The sequence below is a fragment of the Delphinapterus leucas genome, chromosome 18 (genome assembly GCF_059928025.1).
Source record: "Delphinapterus leucas isolate spDelLeu-1000000601 "Yukka" chromosome 18, BTC_Dleu_Yukka2, whole genome shotgun sequence".
Lineage (NCBI taxonomy): Eukaryota > Metazoa > Chordata > Mammalia > Artiodactyla > Monodontidae > Delphinapterus > Delphinapterus leucas.
In genome coordinates this window covers 54397158-54412175 of record NC_143146.1, presented here as the reverse complement: position 1 = coordinate 54412175, position 15018 = coordinate 54397158, and the positions used below count along the sequence as shown (strand labels likewise).

The 15018-nt window shown below is 41.5% G+C and overlaps 1 protein-coding gene across 3 annotated transcripts in view; it reads left to right on the top strand.

Moving 5' to 3' along the window:
* VWA8 (von Willebrand factor A domain containing 8) overlaps positions 1–15018 on the top strand; it is a 364128-nt gene that overhangs the window by 329476 nt on the left and 19634 nt on the right. For 2 of the 3 annotated variants that reach the window (XR_016388682.1, XM_022574922.2), the window contains exons 41-42: positions 8735–8860; positions 10916–11074. Coding sequence is in view for 2 of the 3 variants with exons in the window: in XM_022574922.2 (XP_022430630.1) it covers positions 8735–8860; positions 10916–11074 (285 nt within the window). In the remaining variant the exon portion in view is untranslated. The remainder of the gene's footprint in view (positions 1–8734; positions 8861–10915; positions 11075–15018) is intronic. The other variant, XM_022574923.2, reaches the window with a different exon arrangement.

Here is a 15018-nt window from a genome sequence, read left to right as displayed (position 1 = left end):
AAATTGCTCACAAAAACTCCTTGTAAAATGACACTAAGTTGTCACCCAAAGTAATAGTTTAGTTCCACATCACCATCCAAGAGTACAAACTCTTCTAACAAGAATCGTCTTTGTTAAGTACATGAATCACCTTTTTTTTTTTCTAGCAATGAGATGTCACTTCAAGAAACAGAGAATTCCCTAAAATAGGAAGGTCTGTATCTGCTCTTTTTTTTTTTTGGCATTTCACCATTTAGAGCAGCTGGCAACCTAACAGGTATTTAGTAAAATATTTTTTTACTATGTCAAAACATCGAGAATCAGGGACTTCCCTGGTGGTCCAGTGGTTAAGACTCCACGCTCCCAATATAGGGGGCCCGGGTTCGATCCCTGGTCAGGGAACTGAATTCCACATGCCACAACTAAGAGCCCGCATGCGGCAACTAAAAGACCCTGCATGCCGCATCGAAGATCTTGCATGCGGCAATGAGGATCCTGCGTGCCGCAACTAAGACCTGGCACAGCCAAGTAAATAAACAAATATTTTTTAAATATATTGAGAATCACAAAGAAAATTTTTTATTGTTTCCACTGATTTATAATTTGTTATTTTACAAATACTGTACAAAAGTTTACCTTAATTCTTTTTCGTTTGAATGGCGCAAATTAATAGCAAAAAGTATTATGTTGTTTGAACATGGAGAAATGTCAAAATAATGGGAGCTAATGTTTAATGAAAGAATCACTGCTCCCAGGTATCCTCAATATCCACTTACATGTATTGTTCACAGTAAGTATTTAGTGATGGTCATCAATATGTTTTACTCTGTAGAATGGATGTGCTTTCTACAAAAATTGCTACTTAAACCTTTCTAATCTTTTCATGAAATAATTCTAAAGGAATAATAGAAGATTGGCTTGCTTGTAGAGTTGATAGATAAAAGAAGTCTTGCTTATCCATAACCCAAATAAGTGAAGACTTAAGACTTAGTCAGAATACTTTCAGGGCTGAAATCACAAGACAAAGTTCACAAACCGCAAGATAATTGGTTTTTGTCAAGTTTGTTCCTCCTAAATGTCCTCACTGCTATAGATGTGTGTGTGTGTGTGTGTGTGTGTGTGTGTACGTGTGCTCACGCTTTCTGGTAACCAAATTATTTCTCAGAAAATGAATTAACCAGAATATGTTATCCTCTGAGCATTTCAGTTAATCTAAGTGTTCTTTACATGAAAGTAATAAAACTATTTCTTTTTTTTTTTTTTTTTTGTGGTACGCGAGCCTCTCACTGCTGTGGCCTCTCCCGTTGCGGAGCACAGGCTCTGGACGCGCAGGCTCAGCGGCCATGGCCCACGGGCCCAGCCACTCCGTGGCACGTGGGATCCTCCCGGACCGGGGCATGAACCTGCGTCCCCTGCATCGGCAGGCGGACTCGCAACCACTGCACCACCAGGGAAGCCCTAAAACTATTTCTTTTTTAAGAAAGTCTGTAACATAGACTTTTTACTAGTGAAACCTATCTTTATATATAATGAATTCTCATTAGTATGAATTTGTTACATAATACAAAACAGATGGACATATTTATAAGAATACTTTTCTTCATGCAGTAGGAATATACAATAAAGAACATGTCTGGCCCTTTGTTATAAATAAATGCATTTATTTAAATACAGTAGGAACTTACTATTTAAAGAAGTATTTCAATGAGTCCCATAAAATACACAGACCAAAATAATCAATATTTCTATTCCAGCCCTCAATTTTTAAAGAACCCCCCTTCCAGCCCATGGCCTTTAAGAACACCCATCCTGACGGGCCTCTTCCTGTTTTGAGTTTCCAAGTATTGGTGAGCTGGCTAGATGATAGATAATAAATTATCTGTCCATATTTATCTGCAAGTTATGTACTTGAAAATGAATGAATAGTGCTACTATATAAAAATGTCTTTGTGCCCATAGTTCTGGATCAAAAGGCTGGTACATACTTTCACTTCTGAAAAACAAAAACTACTGATTCATTGATAAAAATGTCAATAACAAGCAGAATCAAAAGTAATTCATTTCAGGACTTCCCTGGTGGTCCAGTGGTTAAGACTCCACGCTCCTGGTGCAGGGGGCCTGGGTTCAATCCCTGGTTGGGGAAATAAGATCCTGCATGCTGCACGGCATGACCTAAAAAAAAAAAAAAAGTCATTTAGCCACAAATAAAATTTTAAAAGAAAAGAATTTTAGCCACCAGAATGGCTAAGATTAAAAGAAAAAATGAAGCTGTCAATGTCAAGCGTTGGTGGGGATGCAAGCAAAGGAAACCCTCATACACTGCTCCTGGGAATGTAAATTGGAAAAACTACTTTGGAAACCTGTTTTGCAGTATCTCCTAAAACTGAGCACATCTAGGATTTCCACCCAACAGAAATACACACATACCTGCTGCAAAAGACATGTTCAGGGATGCTCATGGCGGCATTACTCGTAATACCCCCAAACTGGAAACAACACAGTTGTAGATGAGGTATAAATTGTGATACATGGTCAAAATCACATGATTGGACGTTGTTACAGCAGAGACAGAGAATAAAGTGCTGCTGAGCACAACAACAGCGTTGGTGCCTGTCCTGGGAAAGATGTTGAACCACAGTAGCCAGACACAGAAGAGTACATACTGTATGATTCCACTGTATGAAGTTCAAAAACAGGCAAACCTAATCTGTGATGATAGAAGTCAGGTGGGGGGTTTCCTTTGGCAGGGGCCAGGTCAAGTCCAGAAGAAGAGGCCCAGAGAGGCTGGGAAGGTACAGGTGTTACACTGACCCTGCACTTAAGATTTATGCACTTTATTACGAGTAGGTTACACTTAAATTTTAAAAGCTGACCCGAAAAAGGGAGTAGCAGATTTATTGGAAAAAACATATCCCTTCTTTACTGTCACCCCAAATTTTATTGAGTCTTTTTCTTTTATTGGTATACAAAACGGAAACAAAGTCTTCAAGCTAGAGAGGACCTTAAAAGATGATAATCATGTACAGGAAAAGAAGCAAACCAGCACAAGAAAATTAAGACCTAAAGTCCCTAGGTTCTTACATAATGGTGAATCCAGAGACAGCAGACAAACATAAGATTCTAACGGAAAAATAAGTATTTGGTAATTCGATAATCCCCTTACCAAGGGCAATAATAGGTCCCCTAGGAAGAACCCCCCTTTTATTATCATTTTTACTAATTATTAGCATGTACACCAAAAGAAGAATTCTGCAGTGCTGTTGCACTGGTTGTTTGACATACATTCCCTGGGCCGTGGCCCTATTGCTCTTAAGTCGGACCTTTTCCCCAAATTCACACCACCTGTAATTCCCTTCTTGTGCCTTTAGTCTGTGACAGCAGCCTCTATGCTCTAACTCTGATCTGGAATTGATATCAGTAATGCAGGATTTTGCAAACCTCTCATAAGGAGTTAACATTTGTTCACTTATAGTCTTGAAGAGCTGACTCATAATAAATAAGCTTTGGTAGTTAGCTTAGCTGGCTGGTGAGATTTCTACCTCACAAGCCTGCTAAAGAAAATTGAAGACAAAGTTCTTCTGGTAAATGATAAATGTACTAGTATACTTCGGTCAAATATAGGAATATCTAACATAGCAAACCATTATTATTCCACATAGCTTCATTACAGTGAGACCTTTATAAATATATTTAGAGGATAACCCACTAAGTAATTATATTTAGATAATAATACTCCTATCTGATTGTCATAAAGCATGCAGTTGTCTGGGTATACTTTGGCAATCTTAAATTTAAATCTCAGGAGTATAAACTAGCATAATGGAATGCTTTCCTGGGTGTGACATTCAGTAAATCTCATCACTTTTGTTATGGTGATATGGTCATTTGTTTGTTTATGTGGTTTTACTTAATTATGTCTGTATGCTTATTAGTATAGTTTTTAGATATTATTCAAAAATATATATCCAGGGACTTCCCTGGTGGTGCAGTGGTTAAGAATCCACCTGCCAACGCAGGGGACATGGGTTCGAGCCCTGGTCCGGGAAGATCCCACATGCCGTAGAGCAGCTAAGCCCATGCGCCACAACTACGGACCCTGCGCTCTAGAGCCCGCGAGCTACAACTACTGAGGCCGCATGCCACAACTACTGAAGCCCTTGCACCTAGAGCCTGTGCTCTGCAACAAGAGAAGCCACCACAATGAGAAGCCCGCGCACCGCCACAAAGAGTAGCCCCTGCTCACCGCAACTAGAGAAAGCCCGCATGCAGCAACGAAGGCCCAACGCAGCCAAAAATAAATAAAATAAAAACAAAAAATTATTTAAAAACATATATATGCCATAGCATAGGCATTCATGTGTTGATATAAATAATGAACCTTATTAACAGTTCTGATGTCCTGTTTCTAGTATAATTGTTCTTAATATTTCTTAGATCTGACTCTATCCCAACTTAGAGAACAAGCAATTGCTGAGAGTCTTAGACAGTTATTTAGGAGATTTTTAGTATCCCTAGAACTCCAGATAATGAAATGAAAGATTTTCATCAAGTTGTAAATCAGGTTTTAGCCGTTTTGTGCTTTCTTTTGAGTGCTGATGTTGGGGCAGAAAGATGAAGTTTGGAAAACAAAGTATGTTTCCTATAATTTATTATCCACCCAAGTCTCAAAATGCTTTGTTATCAATAGCAAACTAGCTTAAAATAAACTACATCTAAGCTAATGTCAAAATAGACATGGAATGAACTAATTTCCTAAGCAGTGATTTTCTCCATAATTCGTTGCACTTAGCAGGCAATTCAGCTATTTCTATTATTGAAGAATAGATTTACTAGTGAAAACAACACATTCCTTCAAAGTCACTTTTTAGACTTTGATTAACACTTAGAAGCTTACAAATTAGGGACAATTCCCAGTTATTTGAGAAAATATTATTGTCTGACTTCTCTGGTGGCGCAGTGGTTAAGAATCCACCTGCCAGTGCAGGGGACATGGGTTTGAGCCCTGGTCCTGGAAGATCCCACATGCCGCCCTGATCAACTAAGCCCGTGCACCACAACTACTGAGCCTGCGCTCTAGAGCCCGCGAGTTACAACTACTGAGCCCGCGTGCCACAGCTACTGAAGGCTGTGCGCCTATAGCCTGTGCTCCACAGCAAGAGAAGCCACCGTGATGAGAAGCACGCACACCACAATGAAGAGTAGTCCCTGCTCGCCGCAACTAGAGAAAGCCCTCGCACAGCAGTGAAGACCCGACACAGCCAAAAAATAAATAGAATAAATTTATAAAAAAGAAATGCAGAGTATCAGGCCCCAGCCTGGACCTACTGAATCAGAAATTGCTTTTTAACAAGATCCGTAAGTTATTTATATGCCCATTAATGTTGGAGAAGCCCTGTTCTCCGTAACCTGCAAGCTGGTCCCAAAAGTATATCTCATAAAATTATAAAAGGATATTTTTAAATCGTTTTGAGGAAAAAAAAAGGAGCATTTATTTTTTTAATTATAAAAGTCACAAACTCATTGTATGAAGACTGGAAAATACAGGAATTTAAAGAAAATAATATCACCCGTAATTCCACAACACAAAAATAAAAATGACTATTAATATTTTTGTTTTTTCCCATATACTTTCTTTGCACATATATATATATATAAAATATACATGCATATACATTGAGAGAATACTATATATGCATGCTTTTACATCATACTTTTATCACTTAACTTTTTTTTTTTTTTTTGCGGTACGCAGGCCTCTCACTGTTGTGGCCTCTCCCATTGCAGCGCGCAGGCTCCCGACATGCAGGCCCAGCGGCCATGGCTCAGGGGCCCAGCCATTCTGCGGCATGTGGGATCTTCCCGGACCGGGGCACGAACCCGTGTCCCCTGCATCGGGAGGCGGACTCTCAACCACTGCGCCACCAGGGAAGCCCTATCACTTAACATTTTATAGTAAGCAATCAACTTTTGTTCAATAATTTTTATTGAACACCAGCTAGGTATCAGGCACTGTTCTAGAAGCTGAAGTTATATAAGGGCTCTTATCCCCATCAACCTTACTTTCTAGCAGAGCAAGCAGATAAGACAAAGAGATAAACAATACATTTGTAAATAGTGATAAGTACGAAGGAAGTAAGACAGAGTAATAAGCTACACAGAGACACAATGCTTTTTTTCTTTTTTAATAACCCATGCTCATGATCTGGCCCTCTTCAGTTCCTTTAAGATTGACAGTATAATTTCTAGTCTTACAAAAAACTGTGATATTCTCTACACTTACTATTTGGATAAACTGAGAGTTACATGTTTTACTTAATTGAATTACATAACACTGGAAATTTAACAGCTTCCCTTGAACATTTATTTATTTATTTATTTATTTATTTATTATGGCTGTGTTGGGTCTTCTTTGCTGCGCACGGGCTTTCTCTAGTTGTGGCGAGCGGGGGCTGCCCTTCATTGTGATGCACGGGCTTCTCACTGCGGTGGCTTCTCTTGTTGCTGGGCACAGGCTCTAGGCACGTGGGCATCAGTAGTTGTGGCACGTAGGCTCAGTAGTTGTGACTCGCGGGCTCTAGAACGCAGGCTCAGTAGTTGCGGCGCACGGGCTTAGCTGCTCCACGGCATGTGGGATCTTCCTGGACCAGGGCTTGAATCTGTGTCCCCTGCATTGGCGGGTGGATTCTTAACCACTGTGCCACCAGGGAAGCCCCTCCCTTGAACTTTTAGATGGGTGTGCAGTGTGTGAGAGATAGTTCTTCTTGGTCCATGAATCAGTCACTCCAACTTCTGCTAGCTCTAAGCATGCTGTGATCTATTTTACAAAGCCTAGGGGTTTCTCCTCTCTTTAATTGCAAGGTCTGTCCTGTGAAATGTAGCCCTCTGTGCATATGTTCTCCTAAGAAATTTAAACCCAGATTCCTCCTCTCAGGGAGTCTTACCTTCGTAGGTCTTGTTGGAAGTGTTGTCATTTCTGCAGCAAAGAATCTTGCTTCACTTATAGTATATTTGCATCCCACGACTCTTATCTATTTGCTCATTATTCTTATGCTCTACTGTAGTGTAATGTTTTTTTAATCCATTTAAATAATAATTGGGAATTTTAGTTCAAATTAAAAGTCAATTGCCTATGCTGCCAATGGAAATAATTCAGTGGAATGATACCTGCTATGCTCAGCCAAGATCATATGTTTGTCCTCCAGATATGACAACCAGGTCACAATTAACCCCTCTGCCTTTTACCTTGGCAAGTTTCTTTTGCCATCAACTATAAGATATATTCTGTTTTCAGACACACCAAAATCTGGGGAGGGGAGTAGACTTATTAGTTAGAATTTATTGAGCTATGCTCCAGTGAGTCCCATTGTCCTATAAAATCATGGGGCTCTTACCAAGATTACACATCAGGAAAGAACATATTTCCAGGGGGCACATACCTGGTAGTTCCTGAAATTAACTACTCACCAAATTTAATATCTTTATGCCAGTACCTTAGGAGTTTCTCTCTCTTTATTTCATGTACACGTGAATATATATCTGTATTCAAATGTGGTATTTTGCACCTGGTTGCAGCAAGGGTATCAGGAACAGGAAAACAATACATAGAGTACTACCCAGAGTTATACCGTGTGGAGCTTCTTTGTGTAGTGGTTGATCTGCCCCTAAAATAGAGACTGGCTGCCTAAAGCTTGACTTTTTCAATGACAGTGCTGTCATACAGCCACCTCCAATGAAACCGTGATGAAAGTGTGCTTAAAGTAATGTGGACTTAATCGTCCATAATGTGTCTCATCATCATTATCATCACCATACCAGCTAACACAGATTGCCCAGGCTCTTTCTCAGCTATTCCATGTAGTATCTCATTTAATCTTTACAATAACTCACTAAAGTAGAAACTAGTGTTGTCTTCACTTTTAAGATGAGGATGCTGCAATGCAGACAGGTTCAATAACTTGCTTGAGGTCAGATACCTGATCATGGTGAAGGAAGGACTGGAGTCAGGCTGTCTGACTCCAGAGCACATGATCTTAACTACAGCTCTAGTTTGTACACATAAAAGTATTTTAGCTTTTCTTCCCACTTCTTACTGTAAGTATCAGCTGTGATAAACCTGTACCTGGATTGGGATATTGTAACTCTGTATCATTTATGGCACAGTTTTAAGCATTATGTGCGAACATCTTTAGAAAAGTAATTCAGGAGGTTTCTGAATATAGATGATCAGAGCGAAGGTGGGGTACAGAATGTTCACGTACTATTGTTCTCAGCGGTTCCCGTTTGCACCGTAAGTCACAGAGAACCGGCATAACAACTTCTCCGAAAGGAAGGGTCCGAAGATCACGTTTTCTCTGTGCTTGCAGACAGTGTTAACAAGTTCAAGCTGATTATTGTGTTACCTAATAAATTCTCTAAGAGTACCGTGACAGAAAATCCGTAAGAAATGCATCACCATTACATTTCCAGATATTGCATGTTTCTCCAGAGGTTCATTTGCGTGCTGTTTTCCTGTTCATGTGTGTTGTGAGTTCATTTTGTCATTCCATATGTTAAAACACTTATAATGAACAAAATCTACACAAAGGGCATTTCTTTGTCAGCAGAGCAGAAACCAGTCCATTTATGAAACTGTGTCCATGCAGAACCATCACATATTGAAAAGACCCCTGGTGTGTTTCCTGTTACTCTTGCATAAAATGTGTCAGGGACCCTGCAGAACTAATTAAAGTAAGGATTTGTGTGTATGTCATTGTAGGCTAAAGGTAAAGAAAGACAGTGGCTAAGACACCAAGCTACTGGGGAACTAGATGACGCCAAGATCATTGATGGGCTGACTGGAGAAAAAGCCATCTACAAACGCCGGGGTGAGCTGGAGCCACAAGTAAGTACTGGTGTGCTAGGCGCCTCAGATCTGCAGTTTGGTCTTCTTTACAGTCAGGTGCTTCCTTGAGTTGCTGTCTTTGTCAAAACACCATAAACCCTGAATATGGCAATCAAGGAAAGCATTACACTTTTTAAAATTAGAAAAAAACAGAAATATTATACTGTTTATTATATGAGTCAAGATCCCAGCCTGAGTCAAGAAACACCAGGCACACTCAAACTGAGCAATTTAAGGAACAGTTAATGTTTACAAAAGTAAGGGTGGCATTTACGAAATCCAAAAAGAGATGGTGTGGTCTCCCAACAGCAAGGATCTGACCCATCCCTCGGTCTAAAAGGACAGAGGAGAGAGCACTTACTGGAGCTTAGAAAAGGTGATTTATGGAGAGGGCTGCCCACCAGGGGCTGTGGCCTTCAGCAGAAGGAGAACCCACCCATGGACCACAGCAGAGAAGGGGCTGAGGGAGTAAATATTTCACCCTCACCCTCTGATCTCCTGCCAGCACCTTCCATCAGCAGAACCCACTGGAAGCCAGCAGCCAGGAGAGAGACCAGTGCCATTTGGAAAACAGATCAGCTCCCAGGACACAGGGCAGGGTGCCCTGGAGGGGGAACTGAAGACACTTGGTGCCACTGAATCCCAGAGGGTGATGCAAATGAAAGCACGAGAGCAATCTTGGTGGTTTTCCACTGTTCTGTTCCTTTAAAGATCTGTGTCTATCTTATAACTGAAGAAATTTCCAGAAAATAAGGAATTCTCCCTTAAATAACTCTAATGATAGTGTGTAAAGTTTTCGACAGCCATAATATTAAAATATTTGCAATAATACAATGGCCAAAAAATGGCAATAAGGTGAGTCTCTTAGAGGGTTCTGTGACTTCCAGTATCTCCAAGTAACCAGAATTGCTGAGCAGCCACTGAGAGCTGGGGGTGCGGTGACAGGTGGGGGGAAGGGAGCCACTTACTCCATCTAAATGTTGATTCAGAGAGGTTCCTGGAGTCACTGGGAGAGTTCTTCCCTCTGTGTCCTTGGTATGCGTCAACAACTGCTTTCTTCACTGACTCACTGTGGTCCACAAATGTGTTTAGATCCATCTGAAATTGTGAGTCGCCGTGGAAGTGGATGAGGCGCTGTTTTTAATTCTGGCAGACTCAACAATCTTTCAAGACATATATTGAATTTGTCTCCAACCATTACACTCCAATACCCACAGTATTTTCTTGAAATGACTACCTCTGCTCATTAGTTTGCATACATGTCAGCGAGTGTATAGTAACAGAATCATCTGGAATTTTTCTTCTTTTTTCCTGTAAGTAAAAACTGACAAGCATACTTCTGTTTTTCGTTCTGCAGATTGGCAGGCCCGGGTTCAAAATCAAACTGAAACTCATAAGAGTTTCACATTTTAATTGACAGTTGTTGCTAAACTGCGGTTCCATGCCGCTTTCGTGCCGTTAACTGCCAGGAAAAGTAAAGAGTAGTAGTAATTCAGGAACTGGAAGGAGGAGAAAACTGAAAGCTTCCTAAAGACAAAAGACACGGAAGAGAGATTTTCCTTTACTTCTTTGCTGGAACCCCCTGCCCCTCAGATCGCTTGGTTTTAGGAATCTGACATTTCTTGGAGGCTGTGATTTTTAGCTCACTACACAACAGGTACTGGTAAAATTGCTGTGGGCTTCCAAAGGAGCTCCATCTTGCTAGAGAAACTGATGTGAAAATGAAATGCTGGGGTTTATATTCTTCCAGATAATTGTTTTCAAGACGACATCAGCCTCACTAAGGGAGTCTTACTAGACTAGGTTTGTCCCTGAAAGGACCATATTCCAAAGGAAAATCTTTCCCACGTGGCCCCAACTACCAGCACAAGCCTGAAGCTCCATTTACTGAAATGTAATCCGTAGGTGCCTCCCCACCCGCCAGGACAGCCTTGTGCCGGGCCCAACCTACAGCTGATCTGCCTGCCTGGTGGCTGGGACATGCATGAGGGCCCCAGAACAGCAGCCAGTGACAGTTTTCTGGTTCACAAGGCTTTTCTGTTGTCTCTCCCTCAGCTGGGCAGCCCCCAACAGAAACCCAAGCGCCTGCGTCTGGTGGTGGACGTGTCCGGCAGCATGTACCGCTTTAATGGGGTGGATGGCCGGCTTGAGCGCTCGATGGAAGCCGTGTGTATGGTCATGGAGGCCTTTGAGAGCTATGAGGAGAAGTTCAAGGTAATGGCGTGAACTGAGGAGGAAGAGAGGCATCCCCAGACCCTCCCCCGTCTCTGCTCAGGAGTCAGCCCCGAGTTAGGGCATGAGGCTGGCTAGGGGACGTGCACCCAGAGTGGACAAGAATCTGTATCTTCTCGTCAACTCATCTGTCGGTGTAGAGAAAGTGAACCTTTTGTTTCATCTGCTCTAATAATCAAAGAATGATAAGACCATAATTTAAAGACCAGTTGCTACAGAAGAAAGCACTGCACTTTACAAGTTGTGTGATATTATCCATGAGGGCAGGGCGAGGTGGGGAGCGGAAACAGACAGATAGAAGCACCGCAGGTCTCTCCCCAGATCTCTCAAGGCCACCATCCCCATCCCAGTACCCCCCCACCCACCTACCCATTCTTTCTCCATCACCAGCCAGGTAGCCTCTCAAGGTTCTCAGCATTCGCGCCTGAGAGAGCGCTACACAGTAACAGGCGTGCCCCCAGGTGACAATGAAGGTTCTTACCCCTGGGAGAAATGCAGCTTCTCATTCAAACAGTTTCCATTTTGTTATTGCCAAGTTTGCTCTGGAGTCAAGCAAAGGAGTCATATACCTCCTCCTTCGGAGACCTGAGCATTGAGGAGGGATCTCCTGCCGCCATGTTACTGCCCGAGACGAGCCCATCAGTCAGCTCTTCATCAGCCACAGGGGCACCCACACTCCTGGCTTTGACCAGAACAAATAACCTGAACACTGTGCTGGGTAATTATTATCAGAAATTCAGTTGAGAGGAGCGGTATATGTGCAGACATAGGTAACGGGTACTCAGTCTATCCATAGATAATTCTCAACTGTGTTAAGGATCAGACAGGTCCTTCAGAAATAGCCCATCTTAGATGATGATTTAGCTTGACATCCTGCCCACACCTTGGGATTGCCGTACTGAGCCGTGTCCGTGTGCCGTGATGGATACAGAAAGAAACAGACTGAAACCCATCCCTTCATTGACTTTAGGCCCACTTTTTTGGCTCCGAGGCTCCCAGAGTCCCTTGTGTGAAGCTCTACATGAGAGATTCCTTTTAGAGTGAAGGGTTAGGGAAAAGGCAGCTTGAGTCAATGAGCGCTGTGGTTGCCAGGCTCTGCCTAAGTACAGGATACAAAGACGAGTAGGACCTGGACTTTCACGATGGGAAGCAGCTCTGTTTCCCTGAAGAGCTGGAATGTGCTTCCCCTTGTGATCAGTGAAAATGATGGAGCTGTTCCAGACTCCCTCTTGGTTTTAGCTGCCAGGAAGCTCCAAGCTAAAATCCAAGACCGGCCAAGCCAAATTTGTTATGTCTTATGGCTCTCAGACTAGTTAGTGTTCAGCGTTTTCCTTCCCTTGACCCTCCCGGGCTTCAGATAAGTTTTTCTTGATTTTTTTTTTGTTTTTTTAAAATTTTTTATTGAAGTATAGTTGATTTACAATATCATGTTAGTTTCAGGTATACAGCAAAGTGATTCAGTTGTGTGTGTGTATGTGTGTGTATATATATATATATATATATATATATACACACACACACACGTATATATATTCTTTTTCATATTCTTTTCCATTCTAGGTTATTAAATGATATAGAGTATAGTTCCCTGTGCTACACAGTAGGTCCTTGTTGGTTATCTATTTTATATATAGTAGTGTGTATATGTTACCCATCCTTCTAATTCATCCCTCTCCCCACCCCCCTTTCCCCTTCGGTAACCATAAGTTTGTTTTCTATGTGTGTAAGTCTCTTTCTGTTTTGGAAATAAGTTCATTTGTTTTTTTGGTTTTTTTTTTTAGATTCCACATATAAGTGATATCATATAATATTTGTCTTTCTCTGTCTGACTTACTTCACTTAGTATGATCATCTCTAGGTCCATCCATGTTGCTGCAAATGGCATTAATTCATTCTTTTTTATAACTGAGTAATATTCCATTGTATATGTACTTTTTATTTTTTATGGGCTTAATATTTTTTAATGTTTTACATCCTTTCTAGTATAAGGTGGAGTATAACTCTTAAATCACTTGGACCATTGATCACCAGTGAATGGTTAGACATCCATTGCATCAGCATAAATCCCACCTGTGTTTTAAAACCTTGGGTTCTGCCAATAGTTGGATCAGCCCATTCGCCTCTCTTGTGGATCCTGAAGGCCAGAGTACCTCAGCTCCCTTTGAGTTACGTGAAGAGTTTAACCCCTTATAGACCACAGCAAACATACCACTATTAAAACTGGCATATTCATAGTTATCTAGAAAAAAATTTACAGTTAGAAAGGATTTCTATATCTCTGAAAGCAGAATTGCTCCGTTATGTGAAGCTACTTCTTCCAGGTTTTTAGAAAGATTCAGTAGAAGTTCACCAAGAAATTGATTGACAGAGCTCCCCAGGACAGGGTCAAGGATGAGACAGAAGGCCGGAAGTGGCAAAGCTAACAGGGAGTGTGTGGCATGTTCCACTGCATCTCACACTCGGAGTGTATGGAGAGATTCATATTTGTCTAATTCTCACCATTAAAAGTCTGTAATCTGGGCTTCCCTGGTGGCGCAGTGGTTGAGAGTCCGCCTGCCGATGTGGGGGACACGGGTTTGTACCCAGCTCTGGGAGGATCCCACATGCCGCGGAGCGGCTGGGCCCGTGAGCCATGGCCACTAAGCGTGCGCGTCCGGAGCCTGTGCTCTGCAACGGGAGAGGCCACAACAGTGAGAGGCCCACGTACCGCAAAAAAAAGTCTGTAATCTGGAAGAATGATTAGTAAAACCGGACATGTTGCATAAAAAAGAAATAATGTCAAGGAAATAGCATTTCACAAATTGTTATTTTGTATTGTTTTGTTTCTAATTGACAATTAGAAACCAAACTGTTGCCATATGACCTACTGAATTTCAACTAAATTCAACAAAATTACAAACATAGAGCACTTGCTAAGAGCAGAGTACTCTGCTAGGTACAGAGTTCCCTGCCATCCTTGAGCTTGTAGCCTTGTGAGGGAGACCTATAAAAACTAATTCTGGAGACTTTCCTGGTGGTCCAGTGGTTAAGACTTCGCCTTCCAATGCAGGGGGTGCGGTTCAGTCCCTGGTTGGCGAGCTAAGATCCCACGTGCCTCGCTGCCAAAAAACCAAAACAGAAACAATGTTGTGACAAAAAAATGAAAACATAAAACAGAAACAATGTTGTAATAAATTCAGTAAAGGCTTTAAAAAAAAAAAAAAAAAAGGAATTCTGATAGGACACTCAATGAGAGGCACTCGGTACAAAAGGCACAGGAAAGCATGCCTCTCCAGATACTCCCCTTCAGGGCACCATCCTCGAAGCAGTATTTTGCTGACAGTCTCTCCCACTGCCACAACACTGTAAAGAATTTCCTCGGTTTTCATCTGTAAAACCACAGAAATATTGAGAAGATACCATACTAATATCTGACTTTTTAAAAAAATTTTATTGAAGTATAGTTGATTTACTGACAAATCCAGGGGAAATTCTAGTAAGACACCACGATAAAATGAACTTTTTTCAAGGCTTGAAGAAGCTTCATCATGTTTTCTGCTATTTGATTTTTAACAGGAAGTACTTTAACGGTTTTGGTTTTGTGCATTTTCATATACTTATAAACATACCCCCTTACATTTACTACATAAGTCCCTTCAGAACGTTTTTTAAGAGCATAGAAAGTCTGATGAAACTAGAGCATTAAAATCTTTCCAACAAAAGGAGAAAACTCTGAAGATTTCACAAAACAGGCTCTTTGAGGAAAAGTGGTACTTAGATGGGTATCTGGAGGGATCAGAATGGGAAGACAGGACGAGAGAGGACTGCAAGTCCTGTGCCTGCAAATTCCTCATTATGACCATGGCACTTAGAGCTGAGGTCACCTCTCAGGTCATTCCCTCCAGTTTCCTCATTCCTCAGACAGGAAACTGAGACCCAGAAACATC